Here is a 23,871-nt window from a genome sequence, read left to right as displayed (position 1 = left end):
TAATAACTAAAACATAAAAAAGATAATACTACCACTAAGATAGTCAAAGTTCAACCTACCCGGCAGAAGCTCTCTAAGTGGGCCTCATGGGACCGAACCCCTGGGAGCTTGTTAGAACTTTACATTTCTAGACCTACTGGTCCTAAGCCAATAGTCAGAAACTCGGGGAAAGAGCCCATCAATCTCAGTTCTAACAGGCCAAGAATAACTCTGATATGAACTAGAAACTGCTGCGGTAATCCAAAATGATGTGGCTAAAGTAAATGCATGTAACATAGACCTGCATGACAGACCTGAGAAGTAAGAGGAGGTAGAGCCATGTGGTTCTCCATCATGGAGTTATGTTCACACTGGAGATCTAAGGTTCCTTTCAGCCATGATATGATTCTGCCCATAGTATGAAAGCTGCTGTCTTTCTTTGGTGGTAAAACTACAGTGTTGAGCTAGTTCATTTTAAGACACTTTTGGCTGTGACATTCATTGACTTTGAGTGGGTTTGGCTCAATGGTATCATCATACTATCTGTGATAGCAATGTCACATTAATGATTTGTGATCCAAGTAGCTACTATCATATCCAGTATTTTTTCTAGGTTCTGTGGGTTTTGCTGGTATATTCCTGTGAGCACACACACACACACACACACACACACACACACACACACACATGCACGCATATATAACCATTTTTTTCCTTTTTAGGCAGTGATTAGCATGGGGCAGAAAATACAGCTTTATTCCCCCATATGTCATGCAGGAAGTGTGTAACTGATTTTAGGAACAAGGACCCAGAATTCAGAGCAATGCCCAGCAACCATGAAACACTGGACAGGCTGCTGAAGAGACAGGACTGAGCAGGTTTCCAAGTGGGCCTCAAAGTTTATGACCACAAAGGGATATCTAACTTGAATTCTTCCGATATTAAGTACCAGGGCTGAGAGGAGCTGTCCTGTCATGAGTTTGAAAGTTTATTATATGGGTGGGGGAATGCATAGCCAAGCTGTGGCAGGAGCCTGTGACTGATAATACCCATACAGGACTCTTCTGTGATGATGACTTTACCACTGATATGAATCTGGGGTTTGTGAACGGAAGTTTGCACATGAGGGATGTCCCTCACTGCTAAGGGCAAACCAGTGTTCTTCATTATTTTCGTGTTTTGGGTAATTGCCTCTGAATATCTTAGTAATTATAAAGTCAGTATTTATGGAATTTTATGTTGTTTGCTTATTCATTGTGATAGGCTCTTTCTCTACAGCCTAAGATGGCCTCAAGCTCTCTATATAGCTCAGTTCAGCCTCCAGACAACATCCTTTTCTCAACCTTCCAAGTTTGGGATGCTGTGTACAACACTATGCTCACCTACTGCTAAGCACTGTGAGTAGCCGTAGGGTATGTTACAAACTCCATTTTGTAGAACAAGGAAACTGAGACTTAGTACTCAGAAAATCTGACCAAGCGTTCTCTGATCACTGGGATGTGGCCACTAGTCTTCAGACTTAGACCAGGGATGTGACATCTATTTCTTTGATTTGAGTGTGCCTTTTACTATTGGAGAAGGAAGGAGTAGGTCATGGATCCTTTCCAGTGACTTGGGAATTATATTCTCTAAAATTGACCTGAGTAAATAATGACTGATTAAACTCACATACTTAAACTCACTACCAGGAGATGAATACTTCATAGTTTTTAATTAATAGAAGAAGCCATAGTACTGTTAGGTTAAAATAAACTTTCATGTTTGCTCATCTAATGACAGAGCTCAGTTGAAAACCCAGGTCATGTGTCAAAGTGTATGTTCTGTAACTTAAGGAGCCTTGTGTTGGTGAGACTTTTGCCACAGTGAACACCTGCCTGGTAACTGGTCATGTTGGGACAGGTAGAACAGCACACGTCTTTCCCAAGGGCATCAGTAGGGGAAGATGCTGCATGTGTTGGCTTTGCTGTATGTTCCACAGTTTCGTGCAATGTACATTTTGAGTTCTTTCTTGAAAACTGACACTTTCAACATGTGTACCTCAGAAAGAGAGAGAGGGCTTGAGTAGAATAGTTCATCATGTGGCTTGTTACTGTTTAGAGTCAACCTAAAGAGGAGAGTTTTAGGGTGCAATCAGTAATATGAGGTTATAAACTCATCCCTGGGTATTCACTTGGTCAAGGCTGTCCCAGTCAGTACTGTACCTGCCCCAAGGTCTCTAGCATTTGTTCATCCCCTCTAAAGACAGATAGATCTTCATGCTCCTTCAGAGTCCTACACTGAGACCCATGTTCACAGTGAAAAGGCTGTCTGGGAGGCATGCCAGCATTCCCTCTGAAAGACGAATGTCTCCGAGATTGATAGCTCAGTGATCTCTTTAGAGATTGTATAAAAATATTGATTACGTTGCTAAGTTGTAGAAAATGGGCTCTGGGGTTCAGAAATAGCTTCTTTCTTTAAAATAATCCAGAATCAGTAGAATAAATCAATGCACAGGGCATCCAAGACATCATAACTACCATAGCTTCACAAACAGCTTTGGATTCCATTTGGAAAGGCCAATACCTTTCTGAAAGTAATAGAAACTGTTATCTCGGCATGCTAAAACAGAAGCTAGGGGTTTCTTGTAGTGTTTATGTTACAATTGTACCCAGTTCCTAACTTCTAACACCCTTGTCTTTCTCAAACATTCAAGGAAGACTGCCAGGCAGCATTTGTGCCAGTTGCAGTTTTAGTTTTCCTTCTACAAAACCACATATAAAAATGTGATATGAGATATTGTGGGTTTGACAGCTGAAGCTGACAAAAGTACTCTTGCTTAGTGGGCTTTTTGTCTTGTTTTGTTTTCTTTTGTTTTGTTTTTACATTAAGAACACTCATTCTCATTCACAAGAGAAAAAAAAAAATAGCAGTGAACTTGCCAAAAGAACAGCTCAATTTTGGAAAGCATCAATTTGGATTAGTTAATTTGTACAGTTGGTTTCACGTTTTAACAGCATTCTTTGCTTTAAAGGATTAATAAAGGTCTTTGTACAGGTAGCCACCCTTGAGACATACAGAGGACCACTTGCAATTAACTTAACTTTTTTTAAATAAAAGGTTATACCCTTTTTCTGCTTTTCACTACTGTGGTCTGTGCTGCCTAGGCGACTGAGATTCCTGATTGAACTTGCTCCCAGCAATTTAATATTTTCTAGACAGTTCAGCTGGCAACAGTAACAGGCACCAGCATCCCGACAGGAGCCCAGTCTCCATAGACCCAGAGTTTTGCCTCATTGGAACCAAGTTGAAATGAGGTAGGAAAGCCTAGTAGTCTGGGAAGAAAAACTGAGTTCAAACTCATTCTCTGACACTAGGAAAAGGAAGTTTGATGGTCTTACCTAAAAATAAATAAATAAATAAATAAATAAATAAATAAATAAATAAATATAATAATAATACATGCTTTGCCACCTTTGACTTTGAAAACACTTTATATGCTACAAAAATAATCTGTAATGCTTTAAAAATGTTAAACTTTACTTGGGTTTTTAATTTTACATAACACCAGTAATATGAAACCAGAAAACAGATAAAAATTAGAGAGGCTAGATAGGTCTATGCATTTTCATCAATAGTCTTTACTGACTAGTTCAGTGGAAGTAAATCACGTCATCTATGTATAATGATGATGGCTTATGGATGGACTGGCAACCATGAAGGTGCAGCTGAGGAGCACACACAGGATACATTAAGAAAGGCAAGGATCAGAGGGTCCACTGAGCCACATCTATCTGGCAGCAACAAGTGAATCAGAGGCTTAACCAAATAAGCTAACTTACTTAGCTGTGCATTTCCTAGGATGTGATCAGGTAGAATGGTACCTATTGTTCAGTATTAAATGCAAAACAGTGGGAGACTAGAGAGATGCTCAATGGCTAAGAGCATTTGTTGTTCTTCCAGAGGACCTGTATCACACAGCTCACAACTATCTGCAACTACAGTTTCAAAGAATTGGCCATCTCTGGCCTCCAAGGTCACCAGTCCTTCTGTGCACACACCCACATGCAGACACACATACCTATGTATAATGAAGAATAATAAACCTAAGTTTATTTTGTTTTTGTTTTGGTTTGGGTTTTTTTTTGTTTTTAATGTAGCACAGTGAGATCATCTTGCATCCACATCTCTATTTTGGCACATCCTGTAGGAGACTGTCAGGAACCTGACAGTGCTACTTGAAATAATAGCTCATTCTTAGAGTCTCTGAAAATACAAGCATCAAGATAACCTGGTTTGGCTGCTCCATATAAGTCGCTTCTTTCCACAAGTATTTGAACTATTTTACTGGTAAAAAAGAGGGAAATACGTTTGTCTTTTAATCTGGATGGTCAATAAACTATGAAAACTGATAAAATTTGGCATTCACTGATGCAAGTAGCTGGAGGTCTCTTATGAATCCTTACATACTTTTGGGAAGTACTGTCACGCTCCTTCTGTGATGTGTCATGGCTGAGGAGTGCTGCTTAGATGATGTGGAGCCTTGACAGACTGTCACCTGTGCTTCATCAGACTGAACCTTATTCCTTCTCTTGACACTCAACTGTCCACTCATTTCGATCAGCTTTAAAGTAAAGAGAATAGAAGACAGTAACATCTTCAAGCAGATCTTTACAAGATTATAGTTGTATAAAAGAAATTAAGTAATCATTGGGGAGCCACTTTAATAAAAAAGGTGGGAAGTGAAATAATCTTTCCATACCCCACAGAAGTAGCCATTTTAAAGCTAAAGATGCAACCATCTGTCTGAATCAATATTTAAATAAAATACTCTCAGATGCACCCTGGAAACCTCGTCTTACCTTAGACCTTCATCTTTACGCATCTGAAAGCATACATCTCTTGCCATCATTTTAGTTGCTATACCATAGTTTTAACAATGTACTCTAAGTTATTTAATTTTCTATTGATAATTTCTTAGTGTCTTTAGAGTCTTTCTTTTGAAATTTGGAACTGTGCTGTAATGAATATATCTAAGAAACTTTCTCATATAATTGTGTAAAAGCCTACTGTAGGTTAAAGTTAAATGCATTTAAGGTCTCCAATTATACATTTCTAAGTTGACCTCTAACATATAATAAATTTGGTGCACCAAACCAATCTCAACAGTAGTGGGAAAGTGTCACTTAAGGAAGTTCAATCAAGATAAGGTTAAATTCTAATGACTTTGAATTCTTTACTATCTAGTAGCAGTGACTTTTACAATTTTTGTATTGATACTTTAATGAAAAGATTTTCTATAATACAACCTTCTGAACACACTTTTTCCAAAACAGTTCTTTTTTGTGTTTCTTTCCCTCACTTTCTTCTGAATTAATCTATATCTTTTCTCTGTGTTTACTTCCAGGACGGACATGTGATATGATGAGTGTGACTATGGGACACTGTATGGGTACAAAGCCTCCTTCTTGCATCATCCTCCTGCTCCTGAAGCTGTTTGCCACTGTCTCCCAGGGGCTGCCAGGGACAGGGCCCCTGGGCTTCCACTTCACACACGCCACCTATAATGCTACAGTGTATGAGAACTCAGCAGCGCGGACCTATGTCAACAGCCAGAGCAGAATGGGCATCACCTTAATAGACCTGTCCTGGGATATCAAGTACAGAATAGTGTCTGGTGATGAGGAAGGATTTTTCAAAGCTGAGGAGGTCATCATTGCAGATTTCTGCTTTCTCAGGATAAGAACTAAAGGTGGCAATTCTGCCATACTGAACAGGGAAATCCAAGACAATTATTTATTAATTATAAAAGGTTCAGTCAGAGGAGAAGACTTGGAAGCATGGACCAAAGTGAACATCCAGGTTTTAGACATGAATGACTTGAGGCCTCTGTTTTCACCCACCACCTACTCTGTCACCATCGCAGAAAGCACACCACTCAGGACTAGCGTTGCCCAGGTGACAGCTACAGATGCAGACATCGGTTCCAATGGAGAATTCTACTACTACTTCAAAAACAAGGTTGATCTTTTTTCAGTTCACCCCACAAGTGGTGTCATCTCTTTAAGTGGAAGGTTAAATTATGACGAAAAGAACAGATACGATCTAGAAATCTTAGCAGTGGACCGGGGAATGAAACTCTATGGCAATAATGGAGTGAGCAGCACTGCCAAACTTTATGTTCACATTGAACGGATAAATGAACACGCTCCCATTATCCATGTGGTCAGTCACACCCCCTTCTCACTGGACAAGGAGCCAACATATGCAGTAGTGACAGTGGATGACCTGGATGAGGGGGCCAATGGAGAGATCGAGTCTCTTTCCATTGTGGATGGAGATCCTTTAGAGCAGTTCTTCCTAGCTAAAGAAGGAAAGTGGATGAATGAGTATAAAGTCAAGGAGAGAAGGCAGGTGGACTGGGAAAGCTTCTCTTATGGCTATAACCTCACCATTCAAGCAAAAGACAAAGGGTCACCTCAGAAGTTTTCAGAATTAAAGACAGTCCACATTGCCAACCCCAGGAAAGACAACATCCCGGTCAGGTTTGAAAAAGATATCTATGAAGTTAGCATAAGTGAGTTTTCCCCGCCTGGTGTCATGGTGGCCATAGTCAAGGTAAGTCCTGAGCCACTGGATGTGGAATACAAACTATTGCCTGGCAAGGATTCAGAGTACTTCAAAATTAATCCCCGGTCAGGTCTGATTGTCACAGCACAGCCCTTGAATACAGTGAAGAAGGAAGTTTATAAGCTGGAAGTATCAGACAAGGAAGGAGATGCAAAGGCACAAGTCACCATTGGGATTGAAGATGCCAATGACCACACCCCAGAATTCCAGGAGACACTGTATGAGACTTTTGTAAATGAGAGTGTTCCTGTTGGTACAAATGTTCTGACTGTGTCTGCCTCTGATAAAGATAAAGGGGAAAATGGCTACATCACCTACAGCATCGCCAGCCTGAACCTTTTACCATTTGCCATTAATCAGTTCACAGGTGTGATCAGCACAACTGAAGAGTTAGATTTTGAATCCTCCCCAGAGACATATAGATTCATTGTTAGAGCCTCTGACTGGGGGTCCCCATACCGTCATGAAAGTGAGGTGAATGTGACCATTCGGGTAGGAAATGTCAATGACAACAGCCCTCTCTTTGAAAAAGTGGCTTGCCAGGGAGTTATTTCATATGACTTTCCTGTTGGGGGTCACATCACAGCCATCTCTGCTATTGATATTGATGAACTTGAACTTGTAAAGTACAAAATCGTTTCTGGAAATGAACTTGGTTTTTTTTATTTAAACCCAGACTCTGGTGTTTTGCAGCTTAAGAAGTCACTGATGAATTCTGGCATTAAAAATGGCAATTTTGCCCTCAGAATCACAGCTACTGATGGGGAAAACTTCGCAGACCCCATGGCCATTAACATCTCAGTCCTCCATGGGAAAGTGTCTTCAAAGAGCTTCAGTTGCAGAGAAACTCGTGTGGCTCAGAAATTGGCAGAGAAACTACTCATTAAAGCAAAAGCTAATGGGAAACTGAATCTAGAAGATGGATTTCTTGACTTTTATTCAATTAATAGGCAAGGACCGCATTTTGACAAGTCTTTTCCCTCTGATGTGGCTGTAAAGGAGGACATGCCAGTTGGAACTAACATTCTGAAGATTAAAGCGTATGATGCTGACTCTGGCTTCAATGGGAAGGTACTATTTACAATATCAGATGGAAATACAGACAGCTGCTTCAACATTGATATGGAGACTGGACAACTTAAAGTCCTCATGCCCATGGACCGAGAGCATACTGACCTTTATGTCCTCAACATAACCATCTATGACCTTGGAAAGCCACAGAAATCATCATGGCGATTACTGACTGTCAATGTGGAGGATGCCAATGACAATAACCCAGTGTTTCTTCAGGACAGCTACTCAGTCAGCATTCTTGAAAGTTCAAGTATTGGCACGGAGATTATTCAAGTGGAAGCGAGAGACAAAGACCTGGGTTCTAATGGTGAGGTAATGTATTCAGTCTTGACAGACACACACCAGTTTATCATCAATAGCTCAACTGGGATTGTTTACATAGCTGATCAATTGGACAGAGAATCCAAAGCCAACTATTCTTTGAAAATAGAAGCCAGGGACAAAGCAGAAAGTGGCCAGCAGCTGTTTTCTGTTGTCACTCTGAAGATCTTTCTGGATGATGTCAATGACTGCTCTCCAGCTTTTATCCCCAGTAGCTACAGCGTGAAGGTCCTTGAAGATCTTCCTGTTGGTACAGTCATTGCTTGGCTTGAAACTCAGGATCCTGACCTTGGATTGGGGGGTCAAGTACGTTACTCGTTGGTCAATGATTATAATGGGAGATTTGAAATAGACAAAGCAAGTGGTGCCATCCGCTTGAGCAAAGAGCTAGACTATGAGAAGCAGCAATTCTACAACCTGACAGTCAGGGCCAAAGACAAAGGGCGGCCTGTCTCTCTCTCATCAGTTTCCTTTGTTGAGGTGGAGGTGGTAGATGTCAATGAAAACCTTCATACGCCTTATTTCCCAGACTTCGCTGTTGTTGGATCTGTAAAGGAAAACTCACGGATTGGAACAAGCGTGCTGCAGGTGACTGCCCATGATGAGGATTCTGGTAGGGATGGAGAGATCCAGTACTCCATCAGAGATGGCAGTGGTCTTGGGAGGTTCAACATAGATGATGAGAGTGGTAAGTTTATTCTTCTGTGCTGAATGTGTTCTTTTACCTCTTCTTCTTAGCAGCATTGGAGAAGGTGTGAACCAGGGCATTGGAGCAGATGGGGAAGTCTCCATTTGAGTAGAAATGACACAGAGCATAAGCCACGTCTTAGAATGACTTGGTTTATAAGTAGATTCCTTTACACAGTGACAGTCACAGTACTCAGTGAGTCTCCTATCTGTGTTGTGTTGTTTTTCCTTGCTCAGCATGTCTGTTAGGAGGTTATCTTCTGAGAAGCAACATCATTGTTGCCCCTGGTGATTGTATTCCTGACCCTAGCCAAATGGATGGTCCTGATATAGTAATTGCATTTGAATTGGCTTTAAATTAGAAGTGTGAAATTGATTTTTGAATGCATCTTGTATATGAATCTTTCCCTTTATGGTAAAGCTTTGCTGTAGGGAATCGTTGCCTGGACTTTCATGTTGAACTGGTACATCCAGCCCTTGAAAAGTGGGTATTCATATTCTGTGTGCCTCATCAACACATTGGCAAGTGGCCTGAAATGCATTTCTATAAAACACTCATGTCATGAATTCTATTTATGAAGAGTTGTTTGGAAAACATTTGTGAATGTAAATAGTTTATTTTTATATCTTTCTTCTTTTATTGAAAATGGGAATTTTAAAATATAGTATATCTTGATTATGGGGTTTTTCCTTCCTCTCCTCCAGCTTCTCCCCTCCTCCCCACCTCCCCACCCATCTGCATCTACCCCCTGTCTGTCTCTCATTAGAAAATAAACAGTCAGGCTGGAGAGATGGCTCAGAGGTTCAGAGAACCAACTGCTCTTCCAGAGGTCCTAAGTTCAATTCCCAGAAACCACATGGTGGCTCACAACCACCTGTAATAGGATCTGATGCCCTCCTCTGGTGTGTCAGAAGAGAGCAACAGTGTACTCCTGTACATAAGGGTGATGCTGTAGGAGGACCAGCAGTCTGAATTAGTCTGGACCCTGAGATTTCTTAGACACTGGACCACCAAACAGGCAGCATACACCAGCTGATATGAGGCTCCCAATACAAATATAGTAGAGGGCTGCTGTGTCTGTGTTGCTTCAGAGATGATGCACCTAACCCTCAAGAGACTAGAGGCCTCAGGGAGTTTAGAGGTCAGGTGCGGTGGGGGGTGGGGACATCCATGTGGAAACAGGGGGTGGGGAGGAGGTGTGGGACGTGGAGCAGTTGGAGGGTGGCTGAGGTGGGGTGGGGGCGAATAAAATATGAAGTGTATAAAATAAATTAATTAATTAAAAAAGAAAACATAAAAATGAGAAAAATAAAGTCTTCTAAGAAATAATAATAAAATAAGATTAGATAAAACAAAAGCAAACACATAAGAATAGAGCAAAACAAGCAGACAGAAAGAGCCCAGGAAAGACAGACACAAGGAAAGCTATAGACGCACAGACCTACTCAGTTCGCACACCAGGAATCCCATAAAAACACAGCACAGGAAGCCATAACACGTGCAAAAAAAGAGAGAAAAATAAATAAATAATAAAATGAGATTAAACAAAGAAGAAAAAGTTCTGACATTAGATTATGAGACAAGGAACCTCAAAAGAGGCCACTAAGTTCTTTCTGTTGGCCATCTACTGTGGGGCATGTGGATTAACCTTAAGAGTAGTTAGTCCCACCTGGAGATTCATCCCATATATAGTTACCAAATCCAGACACTATTGTGGATGCCAAGAAGCACATGCTGAAAGGAGCCTGATATGGTTGTCTCCTGAGAGGCCCTGCCAGAACCTTACAAATACATAGGCAGACATTAGCAGCCAACCCTTGGACTTAGCACAGGGTCCCTAATAGAGGAGTTAGAGAAGGGACTGAAGGAGTTGAAGGGGTTTGCAACCCCATAAGAAGAACAACAATATCAACCAACTAGACCCCCCAGAACTCCCAGGGACTAAGCCATCAACAAAGGAGTACATATGGCTTTCCAGCTGCATAGGTAGCAGAGGATGGCCTTGTCATGCATCAATGGAAGGGGAGGTCCTTGGTCCTATGAAGGCTCAATAGATGCCCCAGTATAGGTGAATCGAGGGCAGGGAGGTGAGAGTGGGGTGTGTGTGTGTGGAGGAACACCCTCACAGAAGCAGGGGACAGGAGGATGTGAAAAGGTGTTTCTGGGAGGAAGGGAAACCAGGAAAGGTGATAACATTTGAAATGTAAGTAAAGAAAATATCCAATAAAATATCCAATTAAAAAAAAAAAAGAGGATAGTTTTCCCAGGGAGACTCCCTTGAAGACAACTAAGTTATCATTTACAAGTGGATTTTAATTATAGGTAGCTTCTGGGTTGGGGATGGAGACACTCCTCTTCTTTTTGCTCTGGGATCCCATCTACTTTAGACCATTGCAGCCCCTGTGCATACCACCTCCATCTCTGTGAGTTCACATGTACATCAGTGATGTTGTGCTTGGAAGACCTTGTTTCTTTGGTGTCCTCATCCCTTCTGGCTGTTAACAGTCTTTCCACCTCCTCTTCTAAAGGGTTCCTTGGGAATTAAGGGATGGGATTTGATGGAGACATACCATTTAGGGCTGAATGTTTCCAGGACTCTCATTCTCTGGATATTGTCTAACTATAGATCTCTGTATTTTTTTCCCATCTGCTGCAGAAAGAAACATCTCTGACAAAGACTGAGCAAGACACTGATCTACTAGTATTGCTGAAAGTCATTAGGAGTCATTTTATTTCTCCTTTCTTTTAATAGAACAGTAGTATTTGGTTTTACCCAAGGTTCCTGGCCATTCAACAGATTACATCTCATATATCGTGGCTTAAGTCAAATTAGTCATTGGTTGGATACCTCCATAAGCTTTATGCCACCCTTCCATTAGCATAGCTTGCAGGCAGAACACTGTTATACAGCAAGGCATTTGTGCCTGCATTAGCATTTATAGGTCTCTTTTTGTCATGTTCTAAGTACCTCCTGGTGCCCCAAACAACAGCCTGCAAGGGTGATGATTCTCTACAAACACCAGCAGAACTTCTCCATGCCCAATGACTTGTGTGTCTTCAACAAGAATGCTTTTCTCTCACTTTGTGAAGAGCAACTTAGCGCCTTAGCAACAGCCTGGGTTGTTTAGGGGTTCCCAGGGGACCCATTTGGCCAATAACTCAGATCCAATCCAACACCCATACTGCAAGCTTCATTTGGTGGTAAGAGATGTCCAGTTGGCACTCTTACTCCTCTGCTATTTGGCATTTTATTTAGATTCCCTTCATGTATGTATATTGTTTACAAAGCTTCTGCTGTATTAGATTCCCATACTAGCCCCCAAGTATCCCTTAATCTTAGCTGTCTCCCCCTACATTCCTTCCCTCATTCTTATTTTCTTCCCCTCCCCCCTTGATCCTCCCACTCCAGTTCCTCTTCTTGTCCTTCCATAACTATCTATTCTGTTTTTCTTTCTTAGGTTGTTCTATATGTCACCCAAGTCCCTTACTCAAAATCTAGTTTCTGTGGCTTGTAAGTTATTACCAGATTATCACTGATTTAACAACTAATATCTACTTGTAAGTGAATACATACCACATTTGTCTTTTGGGGTCTAGTTATTTCACTCAAGATAAATTTTTTCTAGCCCCATTTCTACGAATTTCCCTTTTTTAATGGAAAAGTAACATTAAATTATGTATATATAATTTATTTCTTTATCTATACATAAGTTAAGGGACTTGTAGCTTGTTTCTAATTTCTGGCTATTATAGAGCAGCAGTGAACATGGTTGAACAAGTATTTTTGTGGTAGGATGAAGCATCTTTTGAGTATATTCACAACAGTGGTATCACTGGATCTTAAGGGAGATGAACTCCCATCTTCCTAAGGAACCACCACACTGATTTTCAAATTAGTTGTACAACTTTGGAATCCTACCAGCAATGAATGAGTGTTTCAATGGATGAATGACTAAAAATCCTTCACAGCAGGAACTGTCACTTACTTTATTGATTTTTAGCTATTCTGACTGGTGAAAGAGGAAACCTCAAAGTAGTTTTGATTTTAATTTCCCTGATGTCTAAGTATGTTGAAGACTTAAGTGTTTCTCAGCCATTAGAGTTTCTGCTTTTGAGAGTTGTCTGTTTAGACCTGTATCAATTTTTAATTGGGATATTTGTTTTCTTTACTTTTCTTAATATCTAGGTTTTTGAATTCTTTATATATTTTGAATTTTAGCCCTTTATCAGGTGTATAGTTGGCAAAACTCTCATAGGTTGCCACTTTTTCTGCACAATGGTGTCCTCTTCCATTCAGAAGCTTTTCGGTTTCATTGTGTCCATTGATCAACTGTTAGACTTAGTGGCTGTGGAAATGGGGTTTGGTTCAAAAAGTCTTTTCTATGTTACTGATTTCAAGAATATTCCCAACTTTCTTTCTTCCTTTTCTTCCTTCCTTCCTTCCTTCCTTCCTTCCTTCCTTCCTTCCTTCCTTCCTTCCTTCCTTCCTCCCTCCCTCCCTCCCTCCCTTCCTCCCTTCCTCCCTCCCTCCTTCCTTCCCTCCTTCCTTCCTTTCTTCCTTCCTTTCATTCTTTCTTTTTTCTTTCCTTCTATTTTTTTATCAGATTCAGTGTACCTAGTGTTGGGTTGACCTTTTGGATGAGTTTTGTGCAGGGTGATAGATATGGGTCTATTTGGATTCTTCTACATGCAGACATCCAGTTTGACCAGCACTATTTGTTGACAATGTTGTCTTTTTTTTTCCCAGTGTGTATTTTGGCTTCTTCATCAAAATCAGGTGTCCATACATGTGTGGATTCTGGTCTCAGTCTTCAATTTGATACCACTGATCGATGTGTCTGACTGTGTGCCAGTACCATGCTGATCATCTCACGGTAGCTTTGTAGGACATGTTGAAGTCAAGGATGATGATTCCTCCAGCACTTCTTTTATTATTTGGGATTTTTAAAGCTATGCTGGGGTTTTTATATAACACATTATTTGTAATAGTTGATTTCAAAAATGTTTTAGAATAAAGATCAAATTTGGCAAATATTTCATTTCCAAATCTATTTTTATACCTTCCATCATATATGCCAGCATAATTTTTAAAATGCTTCTTGTGATTATCATTTATACAATGATAATATTTATATATGTGTGTCTGGGCACATGTGTATGTGTATATGTTTGAGAATATTACAAATTCCTTTCCATGTGCAGATACATACATACATCTCTATGTAGGGGTATGTGTTGCATGCATGTATGTGCATATATCTTCTGTTGTTAACACCACATATTTTTCTATTCTTAGTAGAATGTAAAAATCTCAAAAGAGGAAAATGCATCTTCTCTTTTTCTATATATGATGATATTAGTTTGTTTTGTTTTTATACCAAATTCATATCTGACTTTCTACAACAATCAGAGAATTGCTTGGCTCCTATCTTACTCAGTCTGGGCTGCTAAAAAGGACCCCTACAACCATGGTTGGTTTTAATAGAAATTTATTTTTCATACATGTTCTTGCTGGAAACCTGAAGTCAGTGTGCCCACATGATCAAGGCAGAGTCCTTCTTCTGGACTTGTAGACTGTCGTGTTCTTACTTTGTCCTTAAAAAGGGGCTTTAGTTTCTTCCTGCAATATGCATTTTTAGCTTGTGACTCAGGATGATGTCAATAAGAGATTCTATAAGTTATTAATTACTTCTATCTAAGGTACAACAAGTTTTTCAATATGGAAGTTACATCTTGGACTTGATTAAAAGAGTCAAGAGCATGGAAAGTTTCTGCCCATATGTTGTGCAGGTTATTTTTTTACTTGAGTTTTTAATTAAGAAAATGACTCCAAATATTTAATATCTTGTTGGAAATGCCCCACCAAACAAACAAATAAAAAGACTTCAATAGCTCATATCTGTTCCCTTGTATTCTAAACTTAGTGAAATAGATTTTTTCATTTATAAAAATAATAATGTCAATTGTGCTGTAATAATGCTTGATGAATTGGAAATGCATTGGATGTGAACATTAACTTCCTTGAGTCAAGGCTAAGTGAAGTATAAAGATCACCTTTATGCTAACTGGGGAAGCAAGCAGGACCATGTACCTTGGCCTCCTGAGAATGAACATGGTACTCTCTTTCTCCACAGTTGTTGTTTGTTTCTGAGATCTGTTTTCTCAGAGCATCTTTTAGTTTTCAAAGCTGGAGCAGTGTCTCTTTCCCCTTTCATTTCTTTCTTTTCTCTTAGATAATAAAACTTCCTGACCCCCTGTATATTATAGAAATTATGTCTGGTTGTGTAACTGAGATTGCATGTTTAAAGAGGACAGTTCCCATAAACTATTCTGTACCCCATCCCTTCCTCGTACCTCACTAATTCTAGCTTTCAGAATCTAAGCCCAGGAGCTCCTGAATAATTGCTGTGTGCACTTGTGCCAGGTGCAGAGAATTGAGAGGTTTTCAGCAAAGAATTCATCACCATGCAGCTCTGAGGCTCATGTGATTCGTGAAGGATCCATTGACTCCTTGCTTTTAGGTACTGAAAGCATTACTAGAACCAAGGCTGAGAGCATGGTTTGGGGGCCTGACTGCAGACTCAGGCCTAACTAAGCTCTACTGCTGAAGGCAGACATGACTTCTGCTTGTTTGGATTTTTGTCCTTTAAAACTTCTAATTCAGCTGCCAAGCTTGCTCGGTGCTTTGGATTACTAACCAGCTTTCAGATTTGGAGCAGGAATTCTAGGGATTTTTTCACAATCTATGATCCCTGGCAAGGTCCCAGACTGTGAGTGAGTAGAACTGAGAAACTTAATGACAGTTCTCTAAGCTTTCCTGCTGAACAGCATTTCCAAGGACTGCTCTAGCCCTGAGCTCCCAGGAAAGGGGCTGGCGAGCTGTATTTTTTCCTTAAGGTCTTTTTTTTTTTCATCCTTTTGAATGGCAGATTTAATTCAGGTGCTAGGTACATTGTACATTTCTTTTCTAATCAAATTTTACAATCCAAATAAACCTTTTATTATTCCTCAGCGACAATCTTTTTCTGAATGTCTTTCTTAGTTTCTAAACCTGTATGTGCTTCAATAATTATGGATGTTTCTGCCATAAAAAAGAGAGATGCTGGGGTTAGTTGAAGCATTCCTAGATTTATGTTCTTGACTCTTTGGTGCTTAGCATACAAAACCACACCTTTGAAATCCTTTACCATGCATGGGCATTTATGAAATGTTTAATAATATTCATGGTAGCTGGATTAACTCTCCTCATGCTACATTGAGTCTGATCACAATTTAAATCACCAGTGTGCAAGATGCAATTTAATCAGAACTTCCTTCACAAAGAATGGGTTCTTATTCTTTTCCACATCAATAATCCATATTCTTGACTACTCAGAGGTATAAAATATTCTAGGAAGAGCACAATGTATGTTTTAAACCATGACTTTCTATTAGATTGTTTTGTAAACTGCAAACTACAACATAGATTTCCCTAATTTGTTTACCTGCGGTTAATTAAAGAAATATTTAATCAAGACAAATGATTTCCATTTTGGGACTTTAATCAGTGGATAATTGGAAAGGCATTATATTACCTAGTGTTAACATTTATTTCTTTCACTCATTGAGGCTCTATAAAGGACTAGTCCTGGAGCAAATTGATTTTAAAATATTACCTGTCATCATCACAGCCATCCACAATGTGTTTCTGAATGCTTGCATAGTCAAGGTCTTGTTTCACAAGCATGATAGGATCATTAGCAGTTCAGATATTTGAACTCCAGTGGAACAGATGCTAAATTTACACCATTAATACCATTACCATTCCTGCTCCAACAAGCCATCATGCAGCCCCTATGTCTTATTCACAAGAAGGTCCTTATAGAGACTCACGTAGATTCTACACAGAATGTTCTCATATTCTAAAAGTGAGAACACATCCCAAGGATAAGCTCAGCACTGACCTGGGACACAGAGATAGTTTGAAAGTGTCTGCAAGTCAGCATCAACCTGGAGTCCATATGTTGGAAACTAATAGCCTGAGGGGGCAGTGTGAAGATGTGGGTTGTGTGGGAAACAAATCATGAGGACCTCACCCTCATAAATGGGATTAATAACCTCAGTACAGTATCACAAGAGAACTTCCTTCCCCTAATATCATGTTAGGGTTCCGATGACGCTATTTCTGAGGAATGGGTACACACCATTGGATCTGTTTTCACCTTGATTAAGCAGTATTTTTGTGTTTGTTTATTAACTACCAGTGTAAGGTGCGTTGGTATAGAAGTCTAAGTGGATGACAGTTGACAGTGCCTTTCCTAAGGGAGAGAGATGCAAATGAATCATTACTGAATGATACCACATTGAGACAGTGATGAGAAAAGTCACTATTGACACTGCTTCTCTAAATGAGCAACACTGGGCACACATTACTAATGGAAAGATATGTAATGTAGGTCTAAGGTATGGACCTTTCGCAGTGGTGGCCTTTCTAGAATATTCCACAATAGCAACGCTAATATTTTAGAACACTATCTGTTCGTGTGCCACATTTTTCATAGGATACTCATTTATGTGATCATACTTGGAAGTCCCATGAGACAGGGTTCATTTCCTCTAGGTTTTGCATGTATGATGTTGTTGCAGGGGACACTCACATGCATGCTTCATCCATCTTGACCTTTTCTTGTATTCAGGCTCTATGCAGCATTTCTCCAACTTGTATGGACAAAGACTGCTTTTTTATTTCACTTTTTATTTTTTTTATTTGTTTTTAGGGAATCTGTAGAAGTTAGGGAACTAATATATACCTATATCTAATTTTATGTTCCAGACAAGGATCTGAGACATTAATTACTGGGAAAGTAATTGCTCTTTTGAACAAAGTATTTCAACAACCAAGAAATAAAACTCCATAGTTTCATAGGTACCTTCATGTGAGTGAGTTCTCTCCCATTTGACTCCTGAGATCTACAGTGCCATGTATCTTGTGTGTGTCCAGACTATTAGCTCATTTCTGCTTATGTTCTCCAACTTTAGATTGAGAAGGAGAATAGTGTCAGGATACTTCATTTGACTCTTTTCACACTACATGTAGTGGACATCCCTTGATGGAAGGGCGGCCTTCTATTACTAGTCCTAGAGAATCAAATATAATCTATTGACTTTCCTTAACCTCAACCCATGCCAGTGTATTGAGTAAATGCTTCTCCTTCAGTTTAGCAGTGTGTGCTGTCTGCTTTTTTTTCCCCAGTAACCTAATTGGAATATCCTTCTTAAATAAATGTTTTAAAAACAGATTTAAGTTTAACTATATTTTGAGGACTATTTTCTACCACTTTTTATTAAATGTGGTTTCTATGACTCCATTATGATGTTTTGGAGCCCTGGGGAAACAGTAGCAATGATAGCTATCTATTTTATAAGGAAGAGAGTGAGCAGGAGGGTTTCATCTTGCCATCTGACTCCTTCCCTATGTCTCTGCTACCATGAGTGGATACATGGTGTTAGAGACCTAGTCCCACCAGCTGAAGAAATAGGTTCAATGAATAGTAGAGCATCCTGGACATTTCAAACTGTTGTGCTTTGGTGCTTGGCAAAGACACTGATTCATCTCACCTGGTAGCCATAGAAAAATTAGACATGAGATAAGAAGCATATATCTAGTTCTCCTGAAGAAGTGAGGCCAGTGTAATGCTTAGAAAGAGTTCTCTGCAGTCGCTGATAGTCAGATAATCCAGAAGGTGGATGTAAACTAAGAAGTGGGGATTCTGAATTGTTAGAAAGAACTAGAGAGCCTTGTGTTTAATCCCTACAGGGGCATCTTTGAGTTACTACACTGTAAGCTTCCATTCCCTTTTATTCAGACACACTGGAAACAATATTTATTTCCTTGCTATATGCTTACTTTTCTACATTTCTTCAAACTTGGTGTAACTGATAAGCTGAGCATGAAGATGCTCATTATTTAAAGACTTTGATATAGTTCATGACAACGTCAGACTAAACAGTGTTATTGTTTCTCATGTTCTTCATACATTATGACTTTCTAGAGCTTATTTAACTTAACTTAACTTAACTTAAATAAAATAAAATAAAATAAAATAAAATAAAATAAAATAAAATAAAATAAAAAGACTAGACACTGGCCCAGCCCTGCCCTTAACCTACCCTTGAGATTGGAATGAGCAAACAGGAGAAATGAAGTTATGATCAAGTGACAGCAGAAACTTTTCTTGGCTCTGGAATTTCTGGCCATAATGACTTGGAGAAAAAATGCTTCCCAGAGGAGCTCTAAACATTCTACAACATTCTGATGGACTTAGGAGTCGTCATGTAAGCCAGGCAGAAAGGAGGGCGAGAAGCTTCTGGAAATGATGGATGGTGAGTTTCTATCACCGTTTTCAGCAGGTGCTTTTCTCTTGACCTCTTTTAGTTGTTGGCTGAAGGCAATTTAGATTTAATAGAGGACTGTATGTTTATGTCTACATTGTGTATCAATCTTGGGCTGTTACTGTCCCCCTTATAACCAGCCAATGGTGAAAGTAATGATAACGTTAAAGAAGTATCCAAATAGAGTAGCAAGATGACCACCGGAGACACGTGTGGTCTTTTCTTAGTGTGTGGTCTTCTTTAACATTTAAAACTGGCCATAAGCAGCAGTGGAAATGCATACAATAGAAGTCTGCACACATTTGAGTATCCATGGCTGCACAGGAGACTGTGGGATGGACTTAGTGTCCTCGGTGACTTTGGATAGCTTGTACCAGTTCAGTTTTCTCACCAGGGCAATTTTGGGAAGTGTTTTGCATGTATCTTGAAGGATATTTTCATTTACCATTACAGTTAAAAGAATTATAGAGTTTGACAAATATTTATGTGATGCCACTACACTGTAGTGTTTTTCTGAAATGAAAATGAAAGCGGGCTGCAGCCTGTATTTGAAGCTTGCCAGTTTCTTATGAAAGCACATCATAACAAGAGAGAATCTGCAAAGAATGGTGAGTAGGAATAGGTTCGATTCATATTAAAATCCTGAACACCGCTTTGCAAGTTATTGAACATAATAAAGATCTCCTAATTTTCCCTTTGGACACTATAGAATTTAGTGGTTCCTATGGGTCATCCTTTGTGACTAAATTCACAGACTTTTATTTGCATAGCATAGTTAATATTCTAGTTGTTTTAAAAAGCAACATTCTAGAGATAATGATAGCTAGTAAAATATATCAAATATGAAACATAGTGACCTAAAAAATACATAAAACTTGAGAAAATTAAGATGCAAGTTTTAGGTATGCACAACACACACATTAAAAGAAAGTTTGGCAAGTACATAAAGACTTAGTGGTTTTCCTCTGAGACCCATGAAACATTTCTAGCTTTCCATATCCTTCTGCCCAAATTCGAACACTGTGCACCTATTCCCTGTCCTTATACAGCTTTACACGAAAGACAATGTGTAATGGGTTAAGTCAAGGGATGGTAGTACAGGTAGAGGGATACATAACAGTCAACTATATCATGTGCAAAAATCAAAAACATCTGCCAGCCACTTTTCCTGTGGCCTTAACTCCAACTGTGAGATGATTCCCATGCATTCTGAGGTTAGAGTATCTGAGAGGCAACTGGAACCTGGAAATGAGTTAGTGATGAGACAAAAGTCTTATGAGGAAGAAACGACAACTCCAGAAATGACCCAACATTTTTAGGGCCAAAGAGGCACTGTGGAGTAGCTCCTTTTAGGAATGAACAAGATACAACAGAAAAGAAAATGTATTTTTTTACAGTAAGGAAAGAAATTATAGTTCCATAAACAGAAAAGTCCATAAATATCAAAGACACCATCATTCAAACCCACAGAAATAACATGATACTCTCCTGATCAAACCCTAACATTTGCCTATACTTCTAGCTGCATCTTTGGTTTGCTTGCCTCTCCTTAGGATAGCAATTTTGTAATAATTGCTCTAAAAAGCATGGGAATACCATTTACATCTCTTCCACAGTGAATTACTAAAATCTGTTTTTTATTATTGAGACTTTAAGATGTACTTTTCTAGGCTTACTTGTTACTGGTAATTTAATGTAAACTTTCAACCTTGGTAACAAACTCCTTTTCATGTGCCCTGCCACAAATATTCTTATCATTAATGTTGACATTGATCTGGACTCTGTATAGTAGGAAGGATCATATAGCATCCTCTCTCTGTCTCTGTTGCTGTCTCTATCTCTGTCTCTGTCTTTCTCTCTCTTCCTCTCTGTCTCCCCCTTTCTCTCTGTCTCTCTCTGTATCTCTTTCTCTCTCTCTCTCTCTCTCTCTCTCTCTCTCTCTCTCTCTCTCTCTCTCTCTCTCTCTCTCATTTTATTATTTTATGAATACATTCCACAGTGAATTGACAGTATTGGTTCTTCATTATNCTCTCTGTCTCCCCCTTTCTCTCTGTCTCTCTCTGTGTGTTTCTCTCTCTCTCTCTCTCTCTCTCTCTCTCTCTCTCTCTCTCTCTTTCTCTCTCTCTCTCTCTCATCTGATTATTTAAAGAAAACAATCCACAGTGAATTGACAGTATTGGTTCTTCATTATCCAGGAGAAAGCATCCATTGTGACTATGGTAGAAGTCCTATGTCAGGTTTATACATTTTTGACTTGGGTATTTTTTTTAGACAACCATGTGGATCTTTTATTTTTATTTATAGAACCCAGGATAAAAAAAGAAATAAACTAAACAATAATCAGTAAAACTGGCATGTTGGGAACTGGAGAGATAGCTCAATTGGAAATGTTTCCTGTACAAGCAGAACCTGAGTCTGGATTCTAAACACCCACATAAAAGTTAAGCATGGCTAGGTGTGCTTGTAATCCCAGTCCTGTAGAGGTGGAGACAGAAAGATTCCTAAGACTCACTGTCAAGCCAGTGGAGCTGCACTGATTGAATTCCAGATACACAGAGAGACCTGGTCTCACATAACAAAATGGAAGACAATGAAGAGATGGCATAGAAGGTAAAGCTCTTGCCTTCCAACTGTGTGCATTAGAGTTTGGATTCCAGCACCCAATGCCTATAAAGCCAGCTCCAAGGAATCTAATATGCTCTTCTGGTGTCTACAGTCACCTCCAGATACATGTGTGTATACATGTACACAGACATGCACACATTAAAATAAATCTTAAAACAGTAAGTATAAGATGGATAATGACTGAAGTAAACATCAAAATCAACCCCTGGTGTCTCCGTGCACTCTACCCATGTACACATACACATGAACACACATGCACCATTGACATACCTACATCATATGTATGTATGTATGTATGTATGTTTGCATGTATGTATATGTACATTTGTACTTTTGTATGTGTGTACAATTTCCCAGTTCTTTGCCTCACTCGGGGTGTGCTGGAATGTGCTTGGTATGCATGCTCTTGTTGAATCACTCAGCATAACTGCAGATGTTTGTATAGGGCTAATCTTAGCTCAAGATTCTAAACTTTATAGGCACAAAGCATGGTTTAAAAGAACATAATCATAGCTTAGCTAATTTAGGGCTTCACAATTTGGTGGGATACCCTGAAGAAGCAGGATGTAAGTAAAGGCTGCTATTAGGAGCTTCTCAAGCCACCCTCAAGACAAATTTGCTCTAATCTATAGGAATTTCATACTCCACCCATGATTTGTTTATGATAGTTTGCACATAATTCTTATAAGATAAATTTCCACACACATAATCCAATAACATTTAGAAGCTGTACAGTAGAAAGTCTTCTCAAAATAAGGTTGTGACCTACACTGAGTAGTCACCTTTCAACCAGGCAGCAAGAGAGATGCATAGACCAGTCCCACTGTGTGCTTTATTACTAGGTAGTGAATTCACATTACCTCATCTCTCTCCCATGTTGCTCATGAGAATACAAGCCTATTTTTGAATTTCTTGTCTGAGTCTTCCTGTTTTTGATGGGGCTTCAATTTGGGCTTGGCAGCCTAGCAGTAGAGTCAGAGATCTGAATCAGGGCACTACAGTCATTTTCTGAATTAACAACCGCAAGCATTCCTTATAGTTTCAAGCCAGAAAGAGTTTGTCAATTCATTAACACACAGTAAGATAGTGACCACTGTAATGAAGAGAGAGGATTCTCACCACTGTCCAGGTCCCCTATGAGAGCTGAGAGAAGCTACAGCACCTGATAAGTCGTCCTAAGTATACAATCCCAGTGGGAACAACTGGAAGCCCGGCCAGATGGAATGGAGTCCAAGTACATACTGGCAAGTTATTAAATTGGTCTCGGCTTCACAACAACCTCTAGATTGTTTCTCAGTACCCTGAGTGTCTCCAGGAGACCACAGAGATCTCTAGGGTAGGATTGGCTCAGCCTGGACCTAGAGGAAAGGAGAGCAGAAGCTAGCTCTGCTGTCTCCTCCCTTTGTCTGGCCTCATATTAATATAATCTTTCTCACCAGGTAGTCCCAACGTCTCAGCTAAGGCTTCTCTATGTGCTGATGTATCTGGGTAGCCGTTTGGGAATACAGAACTTTCATGTGCATAGTCCACTCCTTTTCTGCTATCAGCACCTCCCTTTTTTATAGGTGTACTTGGGGGTGGAGTCAGGGGTCTCTTCTATGTTTTATCAATGAAGAGTTCTAGTTAGGAAGCAAGGTGAGAATTAAAGTTGAGTCTAGGTTGCCTCGGAGCAGGCTTGACATTGAGGGAGCACCACCTGAAGAACAGGCAGAAAAAATGAACTGTGCTTTGGAAAGATATTGTACCCACAACAAAGCCAAGAAGCAAGACAAACACCCACACATTATGATCCTTGTGTGCATGGGCATTTTACCACACGAAACTCGTGATGATACAAATCACACATCTTTCAAAACGCTGGTTTGTCAAAGCTCCTCAATCCCAGGTTATCCGAAACCTAGAATCTTGAAAATTATAAAACAAAGAGAACAAGATGGTTGACTCTTCGATCATTATGGCCAGAACCTAGCTTTGTATCCTTCCTTTCTTGTGAGCATCCAAGGTCAGTATGTAGTTTTTTTTTTTTTTCAATTTTTTTATTAGATATTTTCTTCATTTACATTTAAAATGCTATCCCCAAAGTCCCCTATACCCTTCTCCCCGCCCTGCTCCCCTACCCACCTACTCCCACTTCTTGGCCCTGGCCTTCCCCTGTACTGGGTCATATAAAGTTTGCAATATCAAGGGGCCTCTCTTCCCAATGATGG

At 39.6% G+C, this 23,871-nt stretch overlaps 1 protein-coding gene across 7 annotated transcripts in view; it reads left to right on the top strand.

The window, feature by feature from the left end:
* Positions 1–23,871, top strand: part of Fat3 (FAT atypical cadherin 3) — a 603,560-nt gene that overhangs the window by 107,745 nt on the left and 471,944 nt on the right. For 6 of the 7 annotated variants that reach the window (XM_021205908.2, XM_029542742.1, XM_029542740.1 and 3 more), the window contains exon 2: positions 5,363–8,668. In XM_021205908.2, the coding sequence (XP_021061567.2) occupies positions 5,377–8,668 (3,292 nt within the window). In that variant the 5' untranslated portion in view covers positions 5,363–5,376. Of the gene's footprint in view, positions 1–1,265; positions 1,377–5,362; positions 8,669–23,871 lie in introns of those variants that run through there. The other variant, XM_029542739.1, reaches the window with a different exon arrangement.

Source organism: Mus pahari, chromosome 10, assembly GCF_900095145.1.
Source record: "Mus pahari chromosome 10, PAHARI_EIJ_v1.1, whole genome shotgun sequence".
NCBI lineage: Eukaryota > Metazoa > Chordata > Mammalia > Rodentia > Muridae > Mus > Mus pahari.
Note: the sequence above shows the minus strand (reverse complement) of the source record. Positions and strands in the feature narration are given on the sequence as shown.